The sequence below is a fragment of the Zerene cesonia genome, chromosome 22, assembly GCF_012273895.1.
Source record: "Zerene cesonia ecotype Mississippi chromosome 22, Zerene_cesonia_1.1, whole genome shotgun sequence".
Taxonomy (NCBI): domain Eukaryota; kingdom Metazoa; phylum Arthropoda; class Insecta; order Lepidoptera; family Pieridae; genus Zerene; species Zerene cesonia.
In genome coordinates this window covers 4,451,447-4,465,383 of record NC_052123.1, presented here as the reverse complement: position 1 = coordinate 4,465,383, position 13,937 = coordinate 4,451,447, and the positions used below count along the sequence as shown (strand labels likewise).

The 13,937-nt window shown below is 35.7% G+C and overlaps 1 protein-coding gene across 1 annotated transcript in view; it reads left to right on the top strand.

The window, feature by feature from the left end:
* LOC119835984 overlaps window positions 1-13,937 on the top strand; it is a 50,471-nt gene that overhangs the window by 11,190 nt on the left and 25,344 nt on the right. The window contains exon 2 of the mRNA XM_038361124.1: window positions 6,509-7,332. Coding sequence (XP_038217052.1) covers window positions 6,709-7,332 — 624 coding nt within the window. The 5' untranslated portion in view covers window positions 6,509-6,708. The remainder of the gene's footprint in view (window positions 1-6,508; window positions 7,333-13,937) is intronic.

Genomic DNA, 13,937 nt, shown 5'->3' with positions numbered 1-13,937 from the left:
ACAGATTCGAAATTCAAATGTAATATTTTTTTATAATTAAGTGTAACAGTATTTATGGCCAGACTAAGTATATAGTACGGGAGATTATTTAACTAAGTTTCATAGTTAGTGACGATTAATCCTCGCTCAAATTGCTTGCATAAACAAAAAATTAGACAACTTTTAGCACATTTAGCATTACTCTAATATGGCGTTTAAACACATCTAGTTTTGAGAATCATTCATTATTTGTTACAAGGACTAATTTTTTAGCATTACAAATGTTGTTCGTTTGTGCTAATTGAAACATCACTAGTATTCATTGATCTCAGAAAAACTGTTTGTATAAATTTTCATTGAAAACTGATGAGCCATTTCTCAGTGATTGAGTAAGTAAGACGAACATACATAAATATGAATCTTTTTACTAGAAAAGGTTATTGACTTTCCAGAAGAGTGAGGTACCACTCTAAATCCTACCTCTATCCTATCCTATTCTACTACCCTACTATCCTACTTAATCCTACTAATATTATAAATGCGAAAGTTTGTAAGGATGTGTGCGTGTTTGTTGCTCTTTCACGCAAAAACTACTGAACCGATTGCAATGTAATTTGTTACGTAGACAGCTGGACAACTGGAATAATATACAGGCAACTTTTTATCACAGTTTTCTTACGGGATACGGACGTACGCGGGTGAAACCGCGGGGCGTAGCTAGTTCTACTATAAATTACATACAATAGAACCTCCTGCTTTTCGGTTTTGATTGTCGGTTAGAAATTAAACCATGTGACATCAATTTACTATCAAACACCAAAAAGAATCTTGCGTATCAGTTGATAACTCCGTGAGAGTTATCTAGTCCCGTATCTCCCTTGTTTTTGGGAAATATTAAAAAATCATCTTGAGACTTGGGGAAAAAACCTATTCCTTTTTTAAAACAAGCAAATATATTAGCAATTAATTTTGTCCTTGCGTTTTAAACTTCTATAAAAAGCCAATTTATTTTTTATTCACAACAAAGTAAGCATAAACATTATTACCATAAAAATAATTCTGGCAACATCCTCCGATGTTTGCATTTATTTACTCGGCCTACACCTACGGCATCCGAAAATAACCCTTATCGCCAATTAAATAAGTTATAAATCGTGTTTGTTTATAAATGTTTCTTTTTTGCAAGATTCAATCAGTATTGGCGCGAATGTCAGAGCGAGTGGTTGTGTGGAGTGTTGTGTGTTGAGGTTAGTTAAAATCGATAACGTGATTAATAATAAATCTTTTTTTTATTTAATTTTTTAACTGTTTTAATATATGATTTTGTGATATTCGTTAAGATATTGGTAAGTGTATTTACTTTATAGATTATATATTTCTATTAGGAAAGACGATAATGAGTTTTATCTAGTAGATCATAAGGTTGATCCCACTTGCCGGTGAAGATAATCGATTAGTTGAACAGATGTGAATTAATGCGTCTGCCCCGTACCCCGCGAGTGGACAATTGAACGGAGAAAACATATAAAAGAAAATTTTTAATTCACGTTAGCTTGTACGAATATTTATATACTAGACTAGGATATGTTTACAAGCTTTGATACTCAATGAAGTCTTTTTTACCCCGAAGGTTTAATGATACGAGAGACCCCGATATATAGAAAACTAGCTGTAAACCGCGTCGTCACTCGCGTGATACCCGTGGGTAAAAAGTAGCCTATGTTCTATCTCTGTTCCAAATTCCATACAGATACGATATGCTATTTGCGTATGGAGCAGTAACAAACATCCAACCATACATGCAAACTTTCGCGTTTATCATATTCGTAGGATATTAGGTAGGGGAATAATATTAGATGGGGGTCAGAAATACTCGAACTTGTCAAATTGTGTTTTTTGATAGAAAATAATTCATAACTATCGTAATTTAATTTATCAAAAGACAATTTCATATTTATACATTGAACTTGTACATAAATGTTACTTTAAATAATTCGATAAATAGTAAATAGCTTAAGATAACACTTTAAAACTTATATTCTTTGTATTTAAAACTTATAATTAAATTTCTTTACAATATTTAAACCGACCGAATATAATAGTAATTACGGTCGCATTTTTAAAAATGTACATACATAAAAACGCTTTACCTCTGTTAAACTTTTCATATATCCAAAGGTTATCTGGAAGATATCGCTTTTTAGCGGTAAGGCCGCCTGATATACCGCTCTTCTTTGTTTTTTTTTTTTCTTTTTTACACGTCCACTTCTTTATTTGAGTGAGTGTATTAAAGTATTTATTTATATAAAACGCTAAATGAGAGATAATAAAATTTTAAAAAGTTGCCTATATGTTATTCCAGTTGTTTACGTACCAAATTTCATTGCCATCGGTTCCATAGCTTTTGCGTGAAAGAGCAACAAACACGCATTTATAATATTAGTAGGATTAGTAGGACTACACGCTCGTCCCGGCTCCGCCCGTTCCTATTTTATCCCAAAGTGAAGTCCCGTGTCCCGTACTGGGGTATGGGGCAGATGATATATGTTTTATCCCAAGGGAGCATTTAATTTGGACTAAAAGTACCATATCAACCAAGTCATCTCATACCCTGTCAGTATACTAAATTTCATCAAAATCCGTTCAGTAGTTCTTTACATTCATAATATTAGTGTGATTAGTGATTCTTGTATCGTCTAATGATTATTTAGCTTGTACAGTAGTTACAAGGTTACGGTTAGATATGTCGTGTTTTAATTTTATATACGAGTATGGAGACTGGTTTTTGGAGTGATATAGAGGATACAGGAGATATTAGCAACGCTAGCTGTGTTTTGGAGATCAGTTGTCTATGGAATTCGTGTCTTTTTGAGTATATTTGACGTTTTTTTTTTGTATTTGGCAACTTTAAAAAAAAAAAAATTAATTTTCCCTAAATCGATGCGAATGTACGCTTTACTGGTTGGTTTTTGAAGTCGATGAATAAAAGGAGAAGTTTCACTGTTTATAACTCAAGAATAGATACACCGATTTGCCTGGAAATTTGTGCAGAGGTAGCTTCGAAACAGACGGACGTAGGAGAGTATTTTATCCCGTAAATCCCACGGGAAGGGGAACATGCGAGGAAAACCCTTGGTTTATAGTTCTTACGACTACGCGGGTAAAGCCGCGGGCGGAAACCTTGTTATATATAAAATACCTTCGACTCTGGGTGGAAGTAGCGTTGGTACGACCTTGCTAGTGACATCATCGAGGTTGGTTATGCGATAACGAGTGAATTTTAATGTTAAAAGTGGTTAATTACACAAAACACAATTAAATATATGATAGTTATAATATATGGTAATTATTTTGTTTAAATAAATTATCGAATTGAGAATTTTATGTGTTTTTCTATTGGTTGGATGTGTGTGCGTTTGTTGCTTTTTCACGCAAAAGCTACTGAACCGATTGCAATGAAATTTGGTACGTAGACAGCTGGACAACTGGAATAACATATAGGCAACTTTTTATCCCGATATTCCCACGGGATGCGGGCTTACGCGGGTGAAACCGCGGAGCGTAGCTAGTAGGTTTAAATATGGCCGTCACGACGTGTCTAGCATGACCTGGCCTTGTGGCGAAGAGTTTTATGCTTGAATACAGAGATCATATAACTGTCAGCAGAGGTTCAGTAGTTAACACCTCTGGTTTCAAACCAACAGTTCAAGCTTTGGATGCTTTTAATTTGCGTGTATGGCTGCTTGCACCTGCAGAACAGGGATAACGCCTATATAAATGGAGCCTATATGATAATCCAGAATATATTATATCCATATTTGTACCAAGTTTTATAAAGATCCGATCAGCTGTTTTTGCGTGAAAGAGTAACAAACACACATCCATTCATTTTTAAAAACATTCGGGTTTGTAATATTAGTAGGATAATATTTAGGAATGTTTATTTTAATTGGTAAAATAATGTTAATTTTGGTTTAACAGCTTACTAAATACAAACAAACAAAAAAGTCTTTGTCTTTGTATTATTAGTATGGACAGTAGATCCAATTAATTTTAAATGATCATTACATCTGCATCTACACTAATAAAGTAAAGCTAGAGTTTTTTTCGTTTATACGTGCTAATCTCATGAACTATTGGTTCGAAGTGAATAAATTTATTTTTGTATGGAATAGTCCATTTATTATTTACACATAATATCGGCTCCCATCTACCAATACTATGAAGAAATCAAACCTGGGACCTGGTACATCTATACCAAACAATAAAATGGTGTGTCTGTAATAGTACAATTAGGATATATACTCTTTTTCGCGGCTGAAACCGCAGGTCACAGCTAGTCTATCTATACTCACACTTGACACCTTAGTTACTATGTTATATATGTATGTTTGTTTTGCATTAAAATTATATAGTCTTTTGTTGACCACATTTACTATAGCTGTTAAAATAGTACTAAAAACTACCGTCGGATCTTTACGACTGTCGTAAAAGACATTTCGTTTGTGCGTATTTATTATTCTATGTCTCTTTTCAATGGTTGATATGATAAGGTATTATGTATAAAAAATCAATACAAAGAAATAAATTATGTATCTTCCCTTTTATGTCAAGTTTTTGTGCTTTTAAATGGTTACATTCAATGTTATTGCCTTGAATATATGAACGGATAAGTAAAAAAAATATTTTACCGTATATTTGTATTCCCTGTCTGTCTATCTGTACGTCCGTACGTCTGTCACCAGGCTGTATATCCTGCATCGTGATAGTCAGTGGATTTTTTTTGTTTTTTTTTTTTGTTCTCGCTAAAATAAAAAATAAGAAAACCGAGGTAAAGCTACGTTTCACACGATCATCAATTGGATGGATGACCAATTTCTTTTACTCTTTAGTTTATTTGTACGGAACCCTGTAAGGCCCCGAGTCCGACTCGCACTTGGCCGATTTTTATGCTAATTAAGATTGTACTCATTAATAATATAAATTTTAAATATGAATTCGTCAGTCCAAAGTGTTTTATCACATACTGAGGTCAGACGGTAAGGTTAGTGAGTCAGTGGTGAGGTAATATCCAATTATATACGTTTAATGTATATATAATTTATTGTGTTATCAATTGTATGTTTTCAACCGACTTCGAGAAAGGAGGTAATTGAAACTGTAATTTTTAGGTTTGTTTCATTGTAACTTTTATGTGGTAGTCGAGCACGCTTAGGCACGAATTGGGCCAGTTCGCACCGGGGAAGTACCACACCCCCACAGAAGACCGGCGTGAAATAGCATACTGCTGTGTTTCGTTCGGTGAGTGGGGGAGCCGGAGGCCCATATCCTTTTCCCTACCCTTCCCTGTCCTTTCCTTTATTCCTCTCGTCAATCCTTTCCTAATCCCTTTCCCATTTGAAGTCGGCAATCCATTTGAAGAGGCGTAAGGTCTGCTATCGACCTTACACCTCTCCAAATGTTCATGGGCGGTGGTAGCGCTTACCATCAGGCGACCCACCAGCTCAATTACCGACTATGACATAAAAAAAAAAACTTTATACTGGGTGAATCGATTTTTATGATTCTTTTGTATGTTTGAAAGCTGGTGCCTGCCATGTGGTCGCTGCGGCGGTTCAGTTTATTATAAAAAAATATATTTTTATTGCTTATATTATTATTTACTGATCCCATATGAAATATATAAAAAAAACAAGTTGCGCCCCGCGGTTTCGCTTATAGGAATATTGGAATAAAAAGTTGCCTATATGTTATTCCAGTTGTCCAACTGTCTATGTACCAAATTTCATTGCAATCGATTCAGTAGTTTTTGCGTGTAAGAGCAACAAACACACACATTCTTACAAACTTTCGCATTTATAATATTAGTAGGAAGTAGGATAAGATAGAAGAGGATAGGATTAGTAGGATTGAAGCTAGGAAAGAGAGCATTGGTCCAAAATGTTTTTTTTTTTTAATCTTTTTCATTCGAATTAACTTTTTAATTATTTTCAATCTTAGAGCGGGCACTAGAGGTTTTTTTAAACGCTCCAAGTAGACCATAATCTAAGTAAACCAGCGCTTCTTCACTAGTTAAATGCTAAAACTGAGTAGTTCACATATTCACGAATATCTACAACCACACGCTCGTTCTTGAAATGCTTTTTTATTAATTAAATATCTTATTGTATTAGGTGTTAGTAAAATTTTTGGTAGTGTTGCTTTTTTATAGTTATTTGTGATTAAACGTATTTTCTCTCTTATATGTAATGTTACATATAGTTATAATTCGATATACCTGTCAGTTAAAATGTCAACTATGTCAACACACGAAAGTTGTTATACTGCAGTACAGCACAACAATGTTTCTCTTCCATTGAGCCATGATTTATTTTTCTGTGTCCAAGAATGTTCCGCAACGTTTTATGAACTGTAAAGTTTTTATTGCGATAAGTCACGCGTCACATTCGTAAGAAACCGTTTCGTAGATTATTTCACAACACAAAATTACGATAAATACAGATTATAACCAATATTATCTTTGTTACAGTCGCCTGCAAAATGTCAACGAATTGAACACACGGAAACCGCCAATAAATACGAACGAACGAATTATTTGTCTGTGCGATGCGTTCAGAAACGTACGGATTATATTAAATCAACTGTAATGCAGTTTTAGAACGCGCGAAAGAGAAGCGAGCGAGACGCACAGCTGGGTTCGAAAATAGAACATTCAAAAATAGTGAAAAAATGTTGGGCTCCAAGTCAGTATCGGGGAGACCGTCGGCGGGTGAACACGCCGCATGGTGGGAAACACCATGGAAAACTATGGCTGACCTTGCAGAAGCCGTCGACGACCTCATATGTAGCTTCGACTATATGGACACAGCCATGGATAATCTAGTGATGCTCGTATTCATTTGGATCGTTTTCTCGATAGTGTTGCTGGGGATCGCGAAATGGGCGTACGGGAAGTTCGGGGCGAGGAAAGTAGAAGAGAAGGCGGAGAAGTCGAAAGCGGGCGACGAAACGAAGAAGACAGCGAACGAAATAATCAGCAGTGCTGATAGTGTGCTGGCGACTAGTGCTAAGATAAAGAGTGGCGCCTTCAAGCCGACGAAACCGACCAGCTTCGTCCCGGCGACGCCGCCGAACAAAAAAAGATTGGGTCGCATGTCCCCCGGGCCGGAGCAGTTGTCGCTGAAGAAACACCACAGCGTCATAGTGCCAACCTGCACGGGCGCGGACCCCGCGAGCGTGCAGTGGGTGAATGAGCTGTTGACGTGGTTATATAATGATTTGGTTATTGTGAATGAACTTGTGCAGCAATGGATCGTGTCCATGAACGAGTTCTCGAAGAAATCGGTGGAAGAGGTGAGTTTTATAAACGCTTGATAATTGTACGGGGTTTGGTAGGAAAACAAACGGTGGGTATTCGTTTGAGAAAAGGGATCTTTGGATATTAAATGAGTAGGATTGATGCAATTCAACTCTATACAACCGAATTGTATCAGCTCCATTCTTGGAACGGATTTAGGGTAAAATGGGGTGTATAAGTAAGTTATTATACATAGACTAGCTGTGCCCCGCGGTTTCACCCGCGTAAGTCCGTAACCCGAAGGAATATCGGAATAAAAAGTTGCCTATATGTTATTCCAGTTATCCAGCTGTCTACGTACCAAATTTCATTGCAATTGGTTCAGTAGTTTTTACGTGAAAGAGTAACAAACATCCATACATCCATACTTACAAACTTTCGCATTTATAATATTAATAGGATTTGTTGTCAAGTCAAGAGGTGGATTCATTTAAAGTATACTTTTAAGATTTATAGTTACTTTACTCTGCTTTAAAGACAAACAATTTTCTTGAAAGAAACATAATACGTAGGGCGAAGCATTTGTCCTGACCAAAAGAAAATTCACAATACAAATTCTACCAAGCATTATAGCAAGTTTTGCTTTGGTTCTAGTTCAAAACATATCTTACAAAATACAGTTAATTCTAGCAGAGCCAACTGTATCCCTTGGTTATATTATTGAACGTAAAATCGAATTTAACTTCGACTTTTATCACTTGATAAGCGGCCAAACGTTTGTAAATAAAAATGAAAAACCGATCAAAGTATATTGAGTCGTCTATAAATACTAACTTAAAGAGTTATGTCTTTAGGATTCCGTAGGATAAAGTATCTATTGTTTAGACTACGCTGTCCGTTTGTCTGTCTGTCCGTGCGTCCGACTTGCACCTGAGCGATTTTCTTGTAAAGATAAATTGACAAAAATGCATATTAAGTAGAACGATGTTTTTCAGCAATTGCTTCGCTAGGGACGTCGATTATTATTCACCATGTGAATAATTGATTGCCGATCGATTAATTGATTTAATCGTGGCCGTGTTACATGAATATAACACTAATGTTATGACACTCAATTTATGATAACGCTTTATTGTTACAATATTGCTTTGTGCCATTGCGTACACGTTAAACATTCCTTTTCAAAAAACGTTGCCTGGAAGAGATTGCCATTGAGCAATAAGGCCGCCTTTTAGTACATATGTGCCTGCATGGTCTTTTTTATATTGACGATTTATTGTTTTTCTTTTTCTCTTCGGTGATATGTAAATAAATAAATAAACAAAGAAATAAATAACGTGTTTGTAATAAAACCGAGCTTGCCGCTTGCGTTCTCTTAGGTTTGTCAGGATAAACGTGTTTTGTTGTTTTTCTTTCTATCTTACTTTCTTTCCTCTTCGGGTCACAAAGTATGTTTGTACCAAATTTCATCCACATCGGCTTAGTGGTGCGTGAAGAAGAGATAGACGGATTTACTTTCGTAATGATAGTATTTTTTTATTGATTAATGATCTGAAATTTGTGTTACTACATATCTGAATATTTCATGGATTTCGAAAAAATGAGCCAGTGTATTTACGACTTTAGAAGACATATACTCATTACCCTACTCATTTCATTATGCTCATTTAATTTTCAATTATATTTCATATTATTTACGACTTTTTATATCTTGTCAACTATTTATTTTAGAAAAACTCCCACTTAGAACTCCTTGGTTATCTCTTAATAGATTTTAAAAAATCACGTTTGAAGACTTCTCCTATGACACCTTAACCAATTAAATTCGCTTTTCACGAAATTGCCATCCCAAAAAAAAGTATTTTTTTCGACCAAAATGCAGCTTATTAGTTGAACCAATTATTGGTCTATCACCATATAAAATTTCGTCCAAATCTGCGCAGTTGTTTTACGTGATTGCAGCACATACAAACAGACAACAACAGCAAAATTCTTGCAACAGTTTTGCGGTCAACAACACAAACATAATGCATATCAATTACTCTCTTTGATGAGTATTTACTTATGTATATATAAAATATTTATATCGTAACTAGCTGTAACCCGCGGCGTCACTCGCGTGGTACCCCGGTAAAGAGTTGGCTATGTGCTAATCCAGACTATAATCTATCTCTGAACGAAACTTCATACAGATACGATAAGCTGTTTTCGGGTGAAAGAGTAACAAACATCCATCTAACATACTTACAAAGATTCGTTTATAATAATATTAGTAGGATATCTTAATACAATTAATTAATAAAACTACATAGTTATACATTGACTACATAATGGACGGACCATATGGCTTCCTAATTTTATTAGTTAAGCAAAATTAATCCCAATTGCTGGGCAATAAGATCCAATTAATATGCTTCGTTTTGCAATAAAGAGGTCACGGGAGGGTGCGGATGTGTTATAGAGATTTTATGATCGATATTTACATGTCAAAGACTCCATTATAATGTGTATGGAACAAACGTCTTGTATACAACTGTTAATATGAAGATGAAAGCGATTTTTTTTTTATGTCAAAAAGGTATTATATTGAGATAGGATGTTTGTTAGCCTAAAAACGGAGATACGGATCTGGATGAAATTGTGGTGGAACGATATATTGTAATTTACACATTCGAATTGAGCGGAACCCCCCTATTTTGGAGTCGGTTAAAAACAATAGCAATTACAGTAAAACATTTAAGATGTCGGGACAATTTCAGAGACTATTTGTCTGTTTGCCAAACGTTAGTGGTTTGTTTCTATGCCAATTGTTTATATCTATGATCGTAATATACCATCGATAAAGTCGATCCCACTAAAATTATAATCCTACTAATATTATAAATGCGAAAGTTTGTCAGGATCTGTGTGTGTTTGTTACTCTTTCATGCAAAAACTACTGAACCGATTGCAATGAAATTTGGTACGTAGACAGCTGGACAACTGAAATAACATATAGGCAACTTTTATCACGATATTCCTACGGGATACGGACTTACGCGGATGAAACTGCGGGAGCAGTTAGTTATATGTATTAAATAGTTAAAAATATACGTTAAATGTATTAAAGAGATAATATATGGTAAAAATTGGATTATAAAATTAAAATGTGTAAATAAATGTATGTAATGTAGTAGGTACTAACACTAAAAGATTAGAAACCGATATTAGAAACCGCGGGCCACAGTTAGTATTTCATAACACCTTTGCCTTTACGTTACATTGTTTTTTTTCAAATCCTGTACATTTATCAAGGATCGGCGACAATACAATAATTGCATGAAAAAGAAAGATAGAAAATACGTAGTAGTTTCTTGTGTTTGATTTCACGCTATTATACATTTATAAATCAAAGACTTCTTAACGGATTTTAAACGCGATTTATTCATTATATTATTGACCCGACGTTTCGAACACTTTACAGCGAGCGTGGTCACGGGGAGACTGAGATGTTATATGTCTTGAAGGTCATACAAAATTTGTTTAAAATCCGTTAAAAAATCTTTAATTTCTAAATGTATAATACTCGCGTAAAATCAAACACAGGAAAATACTATACTTATCATTATTATTATTATTACATATAATACAAGATTGTATGCTGGAAAAAAGATGAGAGTTGAACATGGAAGAAAATTAAAGAAAAATAAAATCTATATAGGAAAAACGAATATAAATACTTTGCCTATGAAAAAAATGAGAAAAATCTGTTAAAATGCTCACACCCAACATAAATTCTATCAACTTTTAATCCATAATTAGCGTAGCCTCGTTGCAGGCTTTTAGAACGTCCACTGTTTGACATAGGCCTCCCCCAAAGATTTCCAAAAAGAACCGATCATCAGCAGCCTGAATCCAAATACAGCTTAAAAAAAGTGAAGTCCCATTTCCCCTAGTGGGGTATGGGGCAGATGATGTACATCCGTTTCACTGATCGATTTTCTTTAGGGACAAGTAGGTGATCAGCCTTCTGTGTCCTGCCAGACCGAGACATTTTTTTTTGTGCGTCCCCACCGGAAATTGAACCCAGGACCCCTCGGTTCTACGCTCACGCGTTAACCACTGTGCCAAGGAGGCAGTCCCAAATACAGCTTAGCCTATATTAAAGTAAAACGCATGACACATACCGACTTATGAAACAACCACAGATAACATAAAATATTACAGATGAAGTTTTAGTTTATGCTAGGAGTTTTAATGCACGTTTATATATCAGATTGGGCCTCTCCCAAAATGCTATCCTTACTAATATTATAAATGCGAAAGTAACTCTGTCTGTCTGTCTGTCTGTCTGTCTGTTACGCTTACACGCCTAAACCACTGAACCGATTTTGATAAAATTCGGTATTAAGATAGAACTGAACTTGGGAAAGGACATAGGATACTTTTTTATTGCGAAAAGGGTAGAAAGGGTTGAAAGAGGGGATGAAAGTTCGTTATTGTCAAACCGATTTTGATGAAACTTGTTATGAAGATGGAGCTAAACGTGGGAAAGAACAAACCGTACTTTTTAATGCGAAGAAAATACTCCTTACCATGTCGCGCGGTATAAGCGAATTCTACGCGGGCGAATCCGCGGGCGAAAAGCTAGTTCGCATATAAACAGAAGGTATACATACAGAAGCGCATTTTTCCAACACACTGCAACCATCTAAATACGCTATTGCGTATAGCCATTGTTATACAGGGTGTCCCACTGATGTACTATGCTCACTTTTTTTTTTATGTCATAGCGGGCAACGGAGCTGGTGGTTCGCCTGATGGTAAGCGATCACCACCGCCCATGAACATTCGCAAAGGTAGGGCCTCTGCGAATGCGCTGCCCGCTTTTTTGGGGTAAGGGAAAAGGAATGGATTAACGACTGGAAAGAAGGAATGGACTGGGACGGATGAGGAAAAGGAAACGGGCCTCCGGCTCCCCCCACTCACCGTACGAAACACAGTGGCATGCCACTATTTCACGCCGGTTTTCTGTGGGGGTGTGGTACTTCCCCGTTGCGAGCCTTACCAATTCGTGCTGAAGCGTGCTCGACTCCCACAATAAAAACTCACTACTTATAGTTTTGCAAACACCGATTACTGAAATAAAATGCTTGAACAAAAAACGTCGTACAAAATTTCTTATTCGATTGTTTCTTTAAATCTATGTTAACATCGCTAGCTTCGTTCAATCGGCATATATCGCTACGATAATGTGGACATTGTGTCTCTGAAAACGTGATCTGACGTAGGTTTAAGATCATTTGTATGCCAATTTGTTGGCGAGTTGTGCGGACTTAAATCCTACTGTCCTACTCATATTATAAATGCGAAAGTTTGTAAGGATGTGTGTGTGTGTTTGTTACTCTTTCACGCAAAGACTACTGATCCGATTGCAATGAAATCTGGTACGTAGAAAGCTGAACAACTGGAATAGCATATATGCAACTTATTTCCCGATATTCCTACGGGATACGGACTTACGCGGGTGAAGCCGCGAGGCGCAGCTAGTTTTTCATAAAAACTTTATAATCACAGTTCTAACAAATAAATTCATAATAAAATTCATGTTTTCAATTAGTATGTGTGTGTGCGTGTGCGTTATATGTATACACGAGTGCACACATTGAATTTTAAGAATTCATCTAATTAGAGAAATATGCATCAGGGATAGCATGAGTATTTTTTAAGTAATTAACGTATTAAATTCTATAAGTTACGTTGAGCATAGTACCAGTGGTGGGACACCCTGTATATAGTATTTTTGGCACATGTTGATCCGGGCTACACACCTCTTGCGAAACTTATTTATAAGGTGCGTAATCACACGTCACTTGTGACGTAATCGGGCGTCGCCTTCAGATGTGTCAGCGGCCTATTTATAGCAGATATCGCTCAGAGATTGTGTATTAATTTTATGCGAGTGTTTTTGCAATTGAGATATTTATATTATTTATTTATATATTTTATGTACGTAAAAATGAATAGGACGAATTGTGCTATCGTCTGAAAAACGTGTATTCCTCAATATGTATTTTATTTTTAACTTCCCATGTAAACAAGGAGTCTCTGTGTGTGTGGGTAGTGTTGCAGCTGCCAGGCGAAGCTTGTATGAGATTTAGTTGGTTATGGAAAGTCTTGTCTGCAAAAGTGGTTCTTATGTTTCGTGGAATATCATTGTATTTGTGAAGTTATAACATTGTATATTCAAGGTTATCTGAATAAATGTAATCCCACTGTCTTAACTGGTGCGTGTAAACGTCGTTTTAAAATATGCAATGGTAAAGCCATTGCTAATAAAAAAAACCAGTAATAATTCGGCCATATTTGAAATGCCATACATGCGTACAATTTGCCTCATTTAAATCAATACATTTAGTAAGAAAAGCTGAAGTTAGACTTAACACAGATTTTTTTGTATTTTGTATCATAAATAAATATCCGCCAACTGATAAACGATAAATAATAAGAATTTTCATAAATTTCATTAAAACAAAGCCATGAAAACGGAGGAAACGTTAAAGCGGGAATGTAGGTCGATTGGCGGGAGATTTAAATTTAGAACGCGAATCTGATTCGTGTTCTCTGTGTGAAAAGAGGTTTTATATCAGTTTGGGTACTAATAAATAAAGTTTGATGGATT